Source organism: Salmo salar, chromosome 18 (genome assembly GCF_965601325.2).
Source record: "Salmo salar chromosome 18, fSalSal1, whole genome shotgun sequence".
Lineage (NCBI taxonomy): Eukaryota > Metazoa > Chordata > Actinopteri > Salmoniformes > Salmonidae > Salmo > Salmo salar.
Genome location: NC_138308.1, coordinates 46029565 through 46040000, shown reverse-complemented (window position 1 = coordinate 46040000; position 10436 = coordinate 46029565). Strand labels below are relative to the sequence as shown.

At 45.0% G+C, this 10436-nt stretch overlaps 1 protein-coding gene across 2 annotated transcripts in view; it reads left to right on the top strand.

The window, feature by feature from the left end:
• The window catches only part of LOC106613940 (dedicator of cytokinesis protein 1), a 733517-nt gene that overhangs the window by 154781 nt on the left and 568300 nt on the right, over positions 1–10436 (top strand). For both annotated transcript variants that reach the window (XM_045701156.2, XM_045701155.2), the window contains exons 19-20: positions 3350–3447; positions 6742–6831. In XM_045701156.2, the coding sequence (XP_045557112.1) occupies positions 3350–3447; positions 6742–6831 (188 nt within the window). The remainder of the gene's footprint in view (positions 1–3349; positions 3448–6741; positions 6832–10436) is intronic.

Below are 10436 nucleotides of genomic sequence, written 5' to 3'. Positions count from 1 at the left end.
TAAATGACTCACTACTGTAAGTCTCTGGATAAGAGGGTCTGCTAAATGACTCACTACTGTAAGTCTCTCTGGATAAGAGAGTCTGCTAAATGACTCACTACTGTAAGTCTCTGGATAAGAGAGTCTGCTAAATGACTCATTACTGTAAGTCTCTCTGGATAAGAGGGTCTGCTAAATGACTCACTACTGTAAGTCTCTGGATAAGAGAGTCTGCTAAATGACTCACTACTGTAAGTCTGTCTGGATAAGAGGTTCTGCTAAATGACTCACTACTGTAAGTCTGTCTGGATAAGAGGGTCTGCTAAATGACTCACTACTGTAAGTCTCTCTGGATAAGAGAGTCTGCTAAATGACTCACTACTGTAAGTCTCTGGATAAGAGAGTCTGCTAAATGACTCATTACTGTAAGTCTCTCTGGATAAGAGGGTCTGCTAAATGACTCATTACTGTAAGTCTCTGGATAAGAGGGTCTACTAAATGACTCATTACTGTAAGTCTCTCTGGATAAGAGAGTCTGCTAAATGACTCATTACTGTAAGTCTCTGGATAAGAGAGTCTGCTAAATGACTCATTACTGTAAGTCTCTGGATAAGGGTCTGCTAAATGACTCACTACTGTAAGTCTCTCTGGATAAGGGTCTGCTAAATGACTCACTACTGTAAGTCTCTCTGGATAAGAGGGTCTACTAAATGACTCATTACTGTAAGTCTCTGGATAAGAGGGTCTGCTAAATGACTCATTACTGTAAGTCTGTGGATAAGAGAGTCTGCTAAATGACTCACTACTGTAAGTCTCTCTGGATAAGAGGGTCTACTAAATGACTCATTACTGTAAGTCTCTGGATAAGAGGGTCTGCTAAATGACTCATTACTGTAAGTCTCTCTGGATAAGAGGGTCTACTAAATGACTCATTACTGTAAGTCTCTGGATAAGAGGGTCTGCTAAATGACTCATTACTGTAAGTCTCTGGATAAGAGAGTCTGCTAAATGACTCATTACTGTAGAGTCTCTGGATAAGAGGGTCTGCTAAATGACTCATTACTGTAAGTCTCTGGATAAGAGAGTCTGCTAAATGACTCACTACTGTAGTATCTCTGGATAAGAGGGTCTACTAAATGACTCATTACTGTAAGTCTCTGGATAAGAGGGTCTGCTAAATGACTCATTACTGTAAGTCTCTGGATAAGAGAGTCTGCTAAATGACTCATTACTGTAAGTCTCTGGATAAGAGGGTCTGCTAAATGACTCATTACTGTAAGTCTCTGGATAAGAGAGTCTGCTAAATGACTCACTACTGTAGTATCTCTGGATAAGAGGGTCTGCTAAATGACTCACTACTGTAAGTCTCTCTGGATAAGAGGGTCTGCTAAATGACTCACTACTGTAAGTCTCTGGAAAAGAGACTGGATCAGGGGACTGGAACAACAGCCTGTCAGGGCCAAATTGCTTTCTCCTGCTTTGAGAGAGAGTTGGCTACAGCAGTGCTTTCAACAGTGGGTGGACTTAGTCTCCATCACTGACTAGATAGATGTCTCCTCCAGCCCAGTATGTGATGTGACTCCTCCATCTAAAACAGAGAATACTCTTCACTTCCTTTTACCTTTATGATTTCATTCATTCAATACATTGCTATGCAACGACTCTCCTCTCCATCTCTCCTCTCTGGTTCCATCTGTATCTGAATTCATTATGGTCTCAAGAGCCACAGATTGTCCTGAGTGATGCCAACAAGTCTTCAACATAACACAGCTTAATACATAGAGATGAATGTTCTAACAAGACCCACAGATTGTCTAATCCCACCAAGGTGGACTGTCTGTCTGTCTGTCTGTCTGTCTGTCTGTCTGTCTGTCTGTCTGTCTGTCTGTCTGTCTGTCTGTCTGTCTGTCTGTCTGTCTGTCTGTCTGTCTGTCTGTCTGTCTGTCTGTCTGTCTGTCTGTCTGTCTGTCTGTCTGTCTGTCTGTCTGTCTGTCTGTCTGTCTGTCTGTCTGTCTCATCTGCCACACACAATGTCCTTCCTTGAGATTTTACACTTCATTGTAATGGGGATTCTGAACACACTTTGGCGGACATTTTGCTAAAACATGTTTTATTTCAAACTAACTGAGACATACTGGGGGAGTCATGCTAATGACTATCTTCATCACCCATCTGGTGTAGAAACAGTCTGGTGTAGAAACAGTCTGGTGTAGAAACAGTCTGGTGTAGAAACAGTCTGGTGTAGAAACAGTCTGGTGTAGAAACAGTCTGGTGTGTATGAAACAGTCTGGTGTTGAAACAGTCTGGTGTAGAAACAGTCTGGTGTAGAAACAGTCTGGTGTGTATGAAACAGTCTGGTGTAGAAACAGTCTGGTGTAGAAACAGTCTGGTGTGTATGAAACAGTCTGGTGTAGAAACAGTCTGGTGTAGAAACAGTCTGGTGTAGAAACAGTCTGGTGTGTATGAAACAGTCTGGTGTAGAAACAGTCTGGTGTAGAAACAGTCTGGTGTGTATGAAACAGTCTGGTGTAGAAACAGTCTGGTGTGTATGAAACAGTCTGGTGTAGAAACAGTCTGGTGTAGAAACAGTCTGGTGTAGAAACAGTCTGGTGTAGAAACAGTCTGGTGTAGAAACAGTCTGGTGTAGAAACAGTCTGGTGTAGAAACAGTCTGGTGTAGAAACAGTCTGGTGTGTATGAAACAGTCTGGTGTGTATGAAACAGTCTGGTGTGTATGAAACAGTCTGGTGTAGAAACAGTCTGGTGTAGAAACAGTCTGGTGTGTATGAAACAGTCTGGTGATGCGTCGGGAGCGTCGGGGAGAACAGTCTGGTGTGTATGAAACAGTCTGGTGTGTATGAAACAGTCTGGTGTGTATGAAACAGTCTGGTGTGTATGAAACAGTCTGGTGTGTATGAAACAGTCTGGTATGTATGAAACAGTCTGGTGTAGAAACAGTCTGGTGTGTATGAAACAGTCTGGTGTGTATGAAACAGTCTGGTGTGTATGAAACAGTCTGGTGTGTATGAAACAGTCTGGTGTGTATGAAACAGTCTGGTGTGTATGAAACAGTCTGGTGTGTATGAAACAGTCTGGTGTGTATGAAACAGTCTAGTGTAGAAACCATCTAGTGTGTAGAAACAGTCTGGTGCAGGAAACAGTCTGGTGTGTATGAAACAGTCTGGTGTATAAAACCTGTCTTCCTGTTCCTCTCATTCAGTCCAATCTACAAGGTTTGTCTCAGATGTTGTTGAGTAGAGCTGACATCTTTCCTCTAAAAGCCAGGCTGTCATTGTAAATCACAGTTAGACATGAATAAAGGTGAAATAACATCTGTCTTTCCTCTCTTCTGTTTGTTATGTCTCGTATAGTGGATCTGTTGGGCCTGCTGAAGTGGCGCTCCAACACCAGCCTGCTACAACAGAACCTCCGACAGCTGATGAAGGTCGAGGGAGGTGAGGTCGTCAAGGTGAGAGGTCAAAGTTCATAAGTAACACAATATGAGGCTTTTTACATTTGTATTATTTAACCAGTTCGGCCCATTTGAGGTCAACTGACCTCTTTCAAGGGGAGACCTGACCAAGAAAGCAGCTTGGGACCCTGAGTTCTAGAGGAAGGGGTTTGTTTTCTCTGTATAGAGGTTCCATTTTAGTATCTCTCCCTTGATCAGTGTTAACAAGGCTGTTATGCCTTGGCAGTCTGTCTCCCTGTGAATTCACATTCACATTTTGTTTTTTATAAACTATACTATCAGCCTAATGACCGCTGTCTCAGGAAACACATCCCCTTTATGGTTGTGAGGTCTGGGGTCCGCTCACCAACCAAGAATTCACAAAATGGAACAAACATCAAATTGAGAATTTGCATGCAGAATTCTGCAAAGAAATATCCTCCGTATTGTGAGGTTGTAAATAAACAGAGGAAAAACTACCTGACAACTATGAAAAGCTCAAACCAAGTTTATTCACGCAACGGGACAGACAGCTGAACAGTGACATGTTCTCAGCAGCACTAGTATACAGACCCCACTTAAGGGGAAGTGTCCTCCTCTTCTCTCTAAACATTATGTCTTTGTTGCTAGGCAGGAAGTTAATTTATCTGGATAATAAACTGATCCTTATCAGTGACCTGACCTCGGCCCCCATTCCTCACTACTCCACATCTCTCCACCCTTATCAGTGACCTGACCTCGGCCCCCATTCTTCACTACTCCACATCTCTCCACCCTTATCAGTGACCTGACCTGACCTCGGCCCCCATTCCTCACTACTCCACATCTCTCCACCCTTATCAGTGACCTGACCTGACCTCGGCCCCCATTCCTCACTACTCCACATCTCTCCACCCTTATCAGTGACCTGACCTCGGCCCCCATTCCTCACTACTCCACATCTCTCCACCCTGATCAGTGACCTGACCTCGGCCCCCATTCCTCACTACTCCACATCTCTCCACCCTTATCAGTGACCTGACCTCGGCCCCCATTCCTCACTACTCCACATCTCTCCACCCTGATCAGTGACCTGACCTCGGTCCCCATTCCTCACTACTCCACATCTCTCCACCCTTATCAGTGACCTGACCTGACCTCAGCCCCTATTCCTCACTACTCCACATCTCTCCACCCTTATCAGTGGCCTGACCTCGTCCCCCATTCTTCACTACTCCACATCTCTCCACCCTTATCAGTGACCTGACCTCGTCCCCCATTCTTCACTACTCCACATCTCTCCACCCTTATCAGTGACCACAACCATGTGATTGCCTTTCTCTTACTCAGTAACATTCCAAGCCCCTGGATCATATCCAACCTTAATTGACCCCCACCATATACATTCCTCCTACAGGTAACCATTACCTTCTGGTGTTGCAAGTATTTCAAATGACAACCCAACAACTGAAACCAGACTGTGGCCCTCCTCCTTTCCATAGGATACCTGATGACTAACAGTATCATGTCCCTTCTCTCTCTCTCAGTACCATGAACAAGGAGATTTCAAGTTTACAATTCAGAACCCATCAGTATACAACGTAAAACACCAAATAATGCATGCAGAGCAGAATTCAACTCAAATCAAAATGTAGTTGTCACGTGCGCTGAATTCACCAGGTGTAGTAGACCTTACAGTGAAATGTTTACTTACAGGTTCTAACCAATAGTGCAAAAAAGGTATTAGGTGAACAATAGGTAAGTAAAGAAATAAAACAACAGTAAAAAAACAGGCTATATACAGTAGAGAGGCTACATACAAACACCAGTTAGTCAGGCTGATTGAGGTAGTATGTAGATATGGTTAAAGTGACTATGCCTATATGATAAACAGAGAGTAGCAGTAGAGAGGCTACATACAGACACCGGTTAGTCAGGCTGATTGAGGTAGTATGTACATGTAGATATGGTTAAAGTGACTATGCATATATGATGAACAGAGAATTAGGCCGATACCAGCTAATTATCAAAATCCCGAAAAGAGCCGTTAAATTCTACAACCACCTAAAAGGAAGCGATTCCCAATCCTTCCATAACAAAGCCATCACCTACAGAGAGATGAACCTGGAGAAGAGTCCCCTAAGCAAGCTGGTCCTGGGGCTCTGTTCACAAACACAAACACACCCCACAGAACCCCAGGACAGCAACACAATTAGACCCAACCACATTATGAGAAAACAAAAAAATATTGCTTTACACATTGGAAAGAATTAACATAAAAACTGAGCAAACTAGAATTCTATTTGGCCCTAAACAGAGAGAACACAGTGGCAGAATACCTGACCACTGTGACTGACCCAAACTTAAGGAAAGCTTTGACTATGTACAGACTCAGTGAGCATAGCCTTGCTATTGAGAAAGACCGCCGTAGGCAGACCTGGCTCTCAAGAGAAGACAGGCTATGTGCACACTAGCTCCAACAATGCAGTAATACCTAGCTAAATGCTTGTGTTTATAGCTATGTATATATATATATGTGTGTGTGTGTGTGTGTGTGTGTGTGTGTGTGTGTGTGTGTGTGTGTGTGTGTGTGTGTGTGTGTGTGTGTGTGTGTGTGTGTGTGTGTGTGTGTGTGTGTGTGTGTGTGTGTGTGTGTGTGTGTGTGTGTGTGTATGTATGTATGTATGTATATGTATATATAGTGATATAGGATGGTGTGTATGGACAGTATTTCTATGTATATGTGTGTGTATGTATGTATATGTATATGTGTATATATAGTGATATAGGATGGTGTGTATGGACAGTATTTCTATGTATATGTGTGTGTATGTATGTATATGTATATGTGTATATATAGTGATATAGGATGGTGTGTATGGACAGTATTTCTATGTATATGTGTGTGTATGTATGTATATGTATATGTGTATATATAGTGATATAGGATGGTGTGTATGGACAGTATTTCTATGTATATGTGTGTGTATGTATGTATGTATATGTATATATAGTGATATAGGATGGTGTGTATGGACAGTATTTCTATGTATATGTGTGTGTATGTATGTATATGTGTATATATAGTGATATAGGATGGTGTGTATGGACAGTATTTCTGTGTGTGTGTGTGTGTATATGTGTATATATATATATATATATATATATATATAATGTATATGTATATATGTATATATATATATTCTGAAATGGCAACCTCTTGCCCATATCGTGTACTGCTTTTGGCAGAGCCCTATAAGGGAATAGGGTGCCATTTGAGACGTGGACTGTATCCTCTCTGTTGTAACACGATAGTGTTTGTTGTCGTTGTAGTTTCTGCAAGACACCCTTGATGCCCTGTTCAACATTATGATGGAGAACTCAGACAGTGACACGTTTGATACCCTGGTGTTTGATTCCTTGGTAAGTACCGCTTGTTTTAAAACACACACATCAAATATTGGATTTTGTTCTGTTTCGTGTGTAGGATATTCTACTTTTATACCACACTGTGACGCTGTGACCGTGTCATATAGCTGTGCCTCATACACATTACTAATGTATGCACGTGTTGTCAAAGAGAAAGTCAACATAGATTCACAGTGTCCCGTGTGGACAAACAGAATACAGAGAAGTTGTCCCAGATTGTCTCTCTGCCTCTGGTCTGCCTCAGGCATTGTGTGGATTTGAAAGTATGCTAAATACACACCTTAACACCGTAAAGGAATGCTAGCTATGTGCCAGAGACAAGACAGGTCCTGGGTTAGAGACAACCACAGGACAGGGACAGGGAAAATGGGACTGCTACCTGTTGGGGACTCCTACCTGTTGGGGACTCCTACCTGTTGGGGACTCCTACCTGTTGAGAATCCTACCTGTTGGGGACTCCTACCTGTTGGGAATCCTACCTGTTGGGGACTCCTAGCTGTTGGAGAATCCTACCTGTTGAGGACTCCTACCTGTTGGGAATCCTACCTGTTGGGGACTCCTACCTGTTGGGGACACTTACCTGTTGGGGACTCCTACCTGTTGGGGACTCCTACCTGTTGGGAATCCTACCTGTTGGGGAATCCTACCTGTTGGGGAATCCTACCTGTTGGGGAATCCTACCTGTTGGGGACTCCTACCTCTTGGGGACTCCTACCTGTTGGGGACTCCTACCTGTTGGGGACTCCTACCTGTTGGGGACTCCTACCTGTTGAGGACACCCTACCTGTTGAGGACACCCTACCTGTTGGGGACTCCTACCTGTTGGGGAATCCTACCTGTTGGGGAGTCCTACCTGTTGGGGAATCCTACCTGTTGGGGAATCCTACCTGTTGGGGAATCCTACCTGTTGGGGACTCCTACCTGTTGGGGACTCCTACCTGTTGGGGACTCCTACCTGTTGGGGACTCCTACCTGTTGAGGACACCCTACCTGTTGAGGACACCCTACCTGTTGGGGACTCCTACCTGTTGGGGAATCCTACCTGTTGGGGAGTCCTACCTGTTGGGGAATCCTACCTGTTGGGGACTCCTACCTGTTGGGCACTCCTACCTGTTGGGGACTCCTACCTGTTGAGGACACCCTACCTGTTGGGGACTCCTACCTGTTGGAGACTCCTACCTGTTGGGGACTCCTACCTGTTGGGGACTCCTACCTGTTGGGGACTCCTACCTGTTGGGGACTCCTACCTGTTGGGGACTCCTACCTGTTGGGGACTCCTACCTGTTGGGGACTCCTACCTGTTGGGGACTCCTACCTGTTGGGGACTCCTACCTGTTGGGGACTCCTACCTGTTGGGGACTCCTACCTGTTGTGGACACTTACCTGTTGTGGACACTTACCTGTTGTGGACACTTACGTGTTGGGTTCTCCTACCTGTTGGGAATCCTACCTGTTGGGGACACTTACCTGTTGGGAATCCTACCTGTTGTGGACACTTACGTGTTGGGTTCTCCTACCTGTTGGGAATCCTACCTGTTGGGGACACTTACCTGTTGGGTTCTCCTACCTGTTGGGACTGTATGTAGCCTCGCTACTGTTATAGTCTCTCTACTGTATATAGCCTGTCTTTTTACTGTTGTTTTATTTCTTTACTTACCTATTGTTCACCTAATACCTTTTTTGCACTATTGGTTAGAACCTGTAAGTAAACATTTCACTGTAAGGTCTACTACACCTGGTGAATTCAGCGCACGTGACAACTACATTTTGATTTGAGTTGAATTCTGCTCTGCATGCATTATTTGGTGTTTTACGTTGTATACTGATGGGTTCTGAATTGTAAACTTGAAATCTCCTTGTTCATGGTACTGAGAGAGAGAGAAGGGACATGATACTGTTAGTCATCAGGTATCCTATGGAAAGGAGGAGGGCCACAGTCTGGTTTCAGTTGTTGGGTTGTCATTTGAAATACTTGCAACACCAGAAGGTAATGGTTACCTGTAGGAGGAATGTATATGGTGGGGGTCAATTAAGGTTGGATATGATCCAGGGGCTTGGAATGTTACTGAGTAAGAGAAAGGCAATCACATGGTTGTGGTCACTGATAAGGGTGGAGAGATGTGGAGTAGTGAAGAATGGGGGACGAGGTCAGGTCACTGATAAGGGTGGAGAGATGTGGAGTAGTGAAGAATGGGGGACGAGGTCAGGCCACTGATAAGGGTGGAGAGATGTGGAGTAGTGAGGAATAGGGGCTGAGGTCAGGTCAGGTCACTGATAAGGGTGGAGAGATGTGGAGTAGTGAGGAATGGGGACCGAGGTCAGGTCACTGATCAGGGTGGAGAGATGTGGAGTAGTGAGGAATGGGGGCCGAGGTCACGTCACTGATAAGGGTGGAGAGATGTGGAGTAGTGAGGAATGGGGGCCGAGGTCAGGTCACTGATCAGGGTGGAGAGATGTGGAGTAGTGAGGAATGGGGGCCGAGGTCAGGTCACTGATAAGGGTGGAGAGATGTGGAGTAGTGAGGAATGGGGGCCGAGGTCAGGTCACTGATCAGGGTGGAGAGATGTGGAGTAGTGAGGAATGGGGGCCGAGGTCAGGTCACTGATCAGGGTGGAGAGATGTGGAGTAGTGAGGAATGGGGGCCGAGGTCAGGTCACTGATCAGGGTGGAGAGATGTGGAGTAGTGAAGAATGGGGGACGAGGTCAGGTCACTGATAAGGGTGGAGAGATGTGGAGTAGTGAGGAATAGGGGCTGAGGTCAGGTCAGGTCACTGATAAGGGTGGAGAGATGTGGAGTAGTGAGGAATGGGGGCCGAGGTCAGGTCACTGATAAGGGTGGAGAGATGTGGAGTAGTGAGGAATGGGGGCCGAGGTCAGGTCACTGATCAGGGTGGAGAGATGTGGAGTAGTGAGGAATGGGGGCCGAGGTCAGGTCACTGATCAGGGTGGAGAGATGTGGAGTAGTGAGGAATGGGGGCCGAGGTCAGGTCACTGATAAGGGTGGAGAGATGTGGAGTAGTGAGGAATGGGGGCCGAGGTCAGGTCACTGATCAGGGTGGAGAGATGTGGAGTAGTGAGGAATGGGGGCCGAGGTCAGGTCACTGATCAGGGTGGAGAGATGTGGAGTAGTGAGGAATGGGGGCCGAGGTCAGGTCACTGATCAGGGTGGAGAGATGTGGAGTAGTGAGGAATGGGGGCCGAGGTCAGGTCAGCTCCTACAGCCCGACGGTCCGTGGATTTTTCCAGCCAGCTAGACAGTCTAATTACAATATCTCTCTAAAGCTGAAAGAAGTTGTTGACTGAATGTCTCTACATTAATAGAGCTGTTTCTAGTACTATATAATATTAAATCATCATCACAATGTCTTTGTGGCTATTTCATTGATTTACCTAATGACTCACCTTATTGTACAACGCCTGTATCAGCAAATGTTATATATGTGGGTTTGTAATAGCCTATGACTAGGTAATTACCAGTCGGGCCTGCTCCTCTTATCCAGAGAGAAACTACAGAGAGAAAGACTAGATTATCTGGGGAAAGAATAGAATAAAGAAAATTGTCTTTTTATTATTTCCAATCTCATTTCATTTCCCTTCTC